Source organism: Geotrypetes seraphini, chromosome 3 (assembly GCF_902459505.1).
Source record: "Geotrypetes seraphini chromosome 3, aGeoSer1.1, whole genome shotgun sequence".
Taxonomy (NCBI): Eukaryota; Metazoa; Chordata; class Amphibia; order Gymnophiona; family Dermophiidae; genus Geotrypetes; species Geotrypetes seraphini.
In genome coordinates this window covers 393,133,990-393,139,989 of record NC_047086.1, presented here as the reverse complement: position 1 = coordinate 393,139,989, position 6,000 = coordinate 393,133,990, and the positions used below count along the sequence as shown (strand labels likewise).

Sequence of the window (6,000 nt, the reverse complement as noted above, 5' to 3'; positions counted from 1 at the left end):
AACACAGCTCCTACCAAAATGTATGACGACGACTGTCAAAGAAATAAGCTCTCTCTCTCTCGAGAAACGGGAGAACCTACTTACTCAGCCTCTATTAGCCCATATCATTAACCTCCAAAAAGAAAGAACAGTAACGTCACCTTCACTAATGCAGAAATACTCCTACATAAGAACATAAGAATTACCGCTGCTGGATCAGACCAGTGGTCCATCGTGCCCAGCAGTCCGATCACACGGCGGCCCTCTGGTCAAAGACCAGCGCCCTGAGACTAGCCCTATCAGTGTACGTTCTTGTTCAGCAGGAATTTGACTAACTTTGTCTTGAATCACTGGAGGGTGTTTTCCCCTACGACAGACTCTGGAAGAGCGTTCCAGTTTTCTACCACTCTCTGGGTGAAGAAGAACTTCCTTACGTTTGTACGGAATCTATCCCCTTTTAGCTTTAGAGAGTGCCCTCTCATTCTCCCTACCTTGGAGAGGGTGAACAACCTGTCTTTATCTACTAAGTCTATTCCCTTCAGTACCTCTGCATCAATGGAACGGTATCTGTCCAGCTGAAACGTCTACCTCATAGCCCACTGCCATTTCCACAAAATAAGCTACAGGACTGATAACACACCTTAACTACTTACTTGTAAGATTAGCCTCTGAATCACAAATCAGTGTTCTAAAAACAGACTAATTCCTACCCCCAAAACACTGAAATAATTGGTTTAAAATAGCGCCCCCCCCCCCCCTCGTCTTTCCTGGGGAAAATCCACTAGGCTAAAAAGAAATATTTTCTGCTTGTTTTAATTTTTTGTTTCTGGTTTTTGGGGTTGTTGTGTTTTTTTTCAAGCTCATACTGCCAGGTTTTGCCTATTCTGGAGTTTATGAAAAAGTTTGGGTATTTTTGTCTCACACACAAAGCCACAGCGTACGCAGAGACTTCTGGAAGACATAGAAAGCGCAAAGACTGACAGCATGAGGAACGTAACAACGAGCGAGGGGGGGACATTCTCACTAAAGAGAGCGCATTTGTACTTCATTTCCGTTCTCCTTATTAAGAGGAAAATTAGGCCCTTGCAAATTTCGTGGAGAATGTAAGCGTCTCTCTCACTACCATATTGTAAGAACGTAAGATTTTCCGCTGCTGGGTCAAACTAGTGGTCCATCGTGCCCAGCAGTCCGCTCATGCAGGATGCTATAAGGAGCAATGTGGCAGGAAATAGTCTCAGAATCGGAGACTATTTTCTTAGACAAGATTTGCCTTCTATTTGGGCAGGAATTTTTATTTTGTGGAAGGTGCAAAAAGAACAATATACTTTAAAGCTATTTTTTTTCCATTATGCAATTAACTCCTTAATACAGAGAGATATTTTGGCTTAACCCCCCCCCAAAAAAAAAAAAAAACAACCCCAACCCATAACAACCAAAAAACCTAAAAACAGCATCCAGAGTTTGTCGACCTAGTGTAATGATTCAGCCCTGGGTTCGAATCCCAGCCACTTCTATCTTACTTTTCCTCCCCTTCACCAGCTAGAAAAGACTGGGCAGCAGAGGGTTACAAAGCCTACGGTCATAGGCCATTGGTTACAGTCTGTGGCTATGTGAAGAGCGTTACAAGCACCAACCTGCTCGTTGTGGAAAGAATTCCATGTCGGTCATTTTTCTTGTTCAATCTATAAGCGTCATGATTTTGAACTTCAAATCCATAACACTGACCAGGTAACAATAGTCATTTAGTCAGTTTCTCCACCTAGTGTTGGCTGCATGTTTATTTTAGGAATTATTATGCAAAGCAGGGATGGGCAAAACCACAGCTCACGGGTCATTTCTGTCCACAAGTGCCTTTTGTCAGCATTATGTTACTGTGTGTTGGCAGGTCCAGAGTGCAAGCAAAGGATTCTGAGATATTATATTAAACAAATCTGACCCTGGGGAATGTCTACAGATAAGACTGAATGACCCCTGCCCAATCAGACTGACAAAATACCTTAGAATGCTCCTAAAAGACCAGTACTTGAGATGAGGGGAATCCTGCAAAGCTCTGGACTTTTAAACAGATGTGATAAGGGCAGGTGCTCAAGGCATTCAGGCACAGAATGGCTCCTGCTACCTGTTCTTAAAGCCTGTTTTTTGTCAATTGAGAGCCACTGTTTGAAACAGACACCAAATTATGACAGAAGAAGAAACTGGAAGTTACTATTTTTAGAACAAACTCAAACCTATATAGACAAGCTTCATACCCCCTGCCCCCTCTTGCTCCTTCCTCTCTGCCTCTTCATATCTAAACACCCACCATTCAGAACAAAAAACACACACCCCATTCATTCAGGCAGGGCAGAGGGACACAGGCATACACACAGAAGCAGCTATAAATCTAATTTATAATCTATATTTGTAAAAGCCTATTCCTATAATATATACTTTTTATGCACCACCTGATCTTTGTCTCATCATCTTACTTCCCACTGCCTCGGAGGCCTGAACCCAGGACCCGGCCTAGACTAGACCAGTGTTTCTCATCTCGGATCCTGGAGTCCCCCCTTGCCAGTCAGGTTTTCAGGCTATCCACAATGAATATGCATAAACTTGATTTGCATACACCGCCTCCATTGTATGCAAATTTCTTTCAGGCATATTCATTGTGGATAGCCTGAAAACCTGACTGGCAAGGGGGTCCTCCGGGACCGAGTTGAGAAACACTGGACTAGACGATACAAAAACACAAAAGATTACATCTTTCATCTGGTTCACCAACCCTAGAACCTCAGTAGCACCAGCCTGCCTGCATAATTTTGGGTAGGAGGTGGGGGGTGGTAAGAAAGGGGTCATGGCAATAAGGCATAGTTGGGCTGGTGCTGTAGGGCAGGACTTGGCTAGAGGAACCCTGCTGGTTTTGATCATGACAACTGTTGATGATGCCCGATAGTGGCGAGTTCTGAAGTGCTCCACTGGAGGTCAGCCCCCCCCCCCCCCCCACTTTAGAAAGGTCCATGTGCTGGTGTCAAAGCATGATCTAGTGCTGGGAATGGAGAACTGTGCCAGGACTCTGGAGGAAGGAGGGGATGCCAGGATACTAAGTCCCTCAAAGGACTTGGGGCTCCTTTTGTTAGCCAGCATGCTGCAGTCTATTAGGTTGGGGGGGGGGGGACAGGGCAGTTAACCAGAGGTTGAGTGTAGCAGACTAGGTGGCTGTCTGGAGACGTCTTCTCTTTTCCAACCTTGTTTTCTTTTTTGGGGGGGAGGGGTAAGGGGATCCCCCACTCCAGTTCTTAACTCGGCTCCGGGAAATTGCATCGTATCTCAATGTGGCCCTCAGAGCAATAGGTGTGCCCATCCCTGCTATAAAGCGTGCCGGGATCACGTCTGGATGAGAAGCAAGCTGCAATCCCAACTTAGCATCAACACGCTAGTGTCACAGCTAGAATATTGGGCCGGACCAGACGAGGCGATGCGCACTCCACACTCTGCTTTGCCATGGATTCCCGCTACCTGCAGAAGCGATGCTTTACTTTTTCACTCTGGGCATATTTAAGACTTTGAGAATCATCACCACCAGCAGGACTTAAAATAAAATGGCTATTTTGAAACAAGCCGATCCTGAAAGGTGACAAAATCTTAAATTACTAACGGCGTCGCTGGTGGAAAAAGCGTCCCTGGCTACTGAGCTGCATGTTGAACTGGTCTAATTTATGAACGTTTGCGTAAAGACCCATTTACCTCCGCCTTCACGCAAAGCAGCTGTGTCGCTGTGTCCCAACAGCCTGAGCAGGAGCTACGGGCCACTGAACCGCTCTGTTGCCCACAGTCACAAAATGGATGCTCCAAGCAGTAGCAAAGGATGCCACTGGAGCAGGAAACTTCTTGCCCAGGCCAAGTACAGGTTGACCCGGTTACATCACATTAAAATCGATACCAGCAACGAGTCAACAAGTTGTGAGAGCGACAGAGCAAAGCCGCGGGAAAGCAGACGTTTCCGAAGAGCGGGATGCACCCACCGTATTTTAAAAGCTGCGGCTGTTGGAGTTCACGAGTGTTACAGCTGCAAGAGATGTTTCTTAATGCCAGTCACAAGTCATCTGCCCCCTCTCCTCATCTAGCTACAATGAATATGTATGTCCCCATTTGCATATTTTGGTACCCTGAAAGTGCACTGAGCCTGCAAAGAATGAAATTGAAGACCTGAGTTCCAGCAGCCACTAAATGCCGTAACTACAGAATCGTTACATCAGCTTTGTAAAATTAAAAAATAAGCACTGAGGATTAAAGCCGAGACGCTTCCGTTTTAATGCACGTGTAAAGTGCCAGATAGTCAGCACTGAAAACTGAAGTCATCCAGCCAGAGAACAGAACTAGATTCCCCCCCAAACTGCCCTGCCGATGCGACTCGGACTCCAAAGGCATCGCCTCTAGTAGGATCAAAGAGTAAATTTACTCCGTCTAACCCCTGGCCTTCTCCCTGCAGAGACTGAACTCGGAAAGCAGCTGGTGCCAGTCTAGATTGGAGCTTCGCTTGACGAGGCCAGCGCTAAGCTCAAGGATGGACGTGCCAGGCCCCTCAGCGGCATGCGGCAAAGCTGGTTCAAACAAAACCCAAAAAATAAAGGCCTCCCACTTTTTTTTTTTTAGCATTGTTCTGCCCCTTCCAAAAGCATGTAGAGGAAAGAAATTACAAAAATATGTGTAGAAAAATAGCAGATTGCTGTGTCAATCAAAATATACTCCAGCACGTTTCTCCAAAGGTTCAAACTCCAAACCACGCAAAGATTCTCCTTTCCCTTAAAGGCGCAAACCTATGTCTGTGCTTTGCTAGAAAAAGCAGGTCAACAGAACAAGGGTTAAAACAACAACAACAAAAAATATTAAAAGCAGCATTCTCTGTGCAGAATTACGCTGGGTTACACCTTCAGTGATCTTGGGTTTACTGCTGGTCCACAGCACAAGGCAACAACAAGGTATTGGAGCCTTCCCACGCCAACAGAACCAAGCCACTGGCCCAGCCATCAATAAGCTTAACTCAAACAGTCTCACTTCTCCCCTACTGCTCACATTATTCTCAACATGTCTCCAACATCTTTAGACAGTTCTCAGTCTTTTAGAAAAACGTGCTTATACATCGATACACCTCCTCACTTCCCCGGAACCTTCTGACAATATGCTGCCACTGCTACAAACTGTATGAATTAAGACAGAAGAAGCTGTCCTCAGTGAGGAGATCAATGTTCCATATCACAAAGTGTCCCTGCCCTCGACTGCTGTCTAGTCAGCTGGCGTTGATCAGTCGGTCCCTTCTTTTCTCTTTTTTTCAGGATCTCCTTCAGTAGGCACATGATGGTTCTTCAATTGGAACAATTGGGCTCAATGGTTTCAAGGTGCTGAGGGAGCGGAAGGCGAAGGTCGATGGGTCGTAGATGTAGTGTGGAGTTGGGCGACTTCCGCCAATACTCTGCAAACAAAGAAAAAAGAAATCAGTAGATGAATAATAGAACATGTTAATGGATAATACAAAGTAATATAACTAATATGATCGGACGGACTTGGCTTGTCATGGACTGCCACTCTGAAGACTTGGTTCCCACAGAAACATAACACTCAAGGATACAAAGGATCTTATGTTCAGTTCTTAAATAGAACAAACCAGTCGTTACTGTTGTCAGAATAGCAATCCTAGTACTCTAGGGAAGGGGTAGGCAATTCCGGTCCTCAAGAGCCGGAGCCGGGTCAAGTTTTCAGGATCTCCACCATAAATATGTACGAGATGGATTTGCATGCACTGCCTCCTTGAGATGCAAATCTATCTCATGCATATTGATTGTGGATATCCTAAAAACCTGACCTGGCTCCGGCTCTCGAGGACCCGAATGACCTACCCCTGCTCTAGGGTGCTTAACTTTCACATACTTGTTTGAAGATCACCATGGAGCACAAAAAAGAAATGGGCTGGATAGATTTTTGTGCAGAAAATCCTAAAAAAATTGTTTTTTTTGTTAAACCAAAATTGTGGAGCTACACCTT

General features: G+C 45.3%; 1 protein-coding gene across 3 annotated transcripts in view; it reads right to left on the bottom strand.

Moving 5' to 3' along the window:
- Positions 1–1,690: 1,690 nt before the first annotated feature.
- The window catches only part of LOC117357438, a 239,747-nt gene continuing 235,437 nt past the window's right edge, over positions 1,691–6,000 (bottom strand). For all 3 annotated transcript variants that reach the window (XM_033938019.1, XM_033938020.1, XM_033938021.1), the window contains one exon: positions 1,691–5,431. In XM_033938019.1, the coding sequence (XP_033793910.1) occupies positions 5,303–5,431 (129 nt within the window). In that variant the 3' untranslated portion in view covers positions 1,691–5,302. The remainder of the gene's footprint in view (positions 5,432–6,000) is intronic.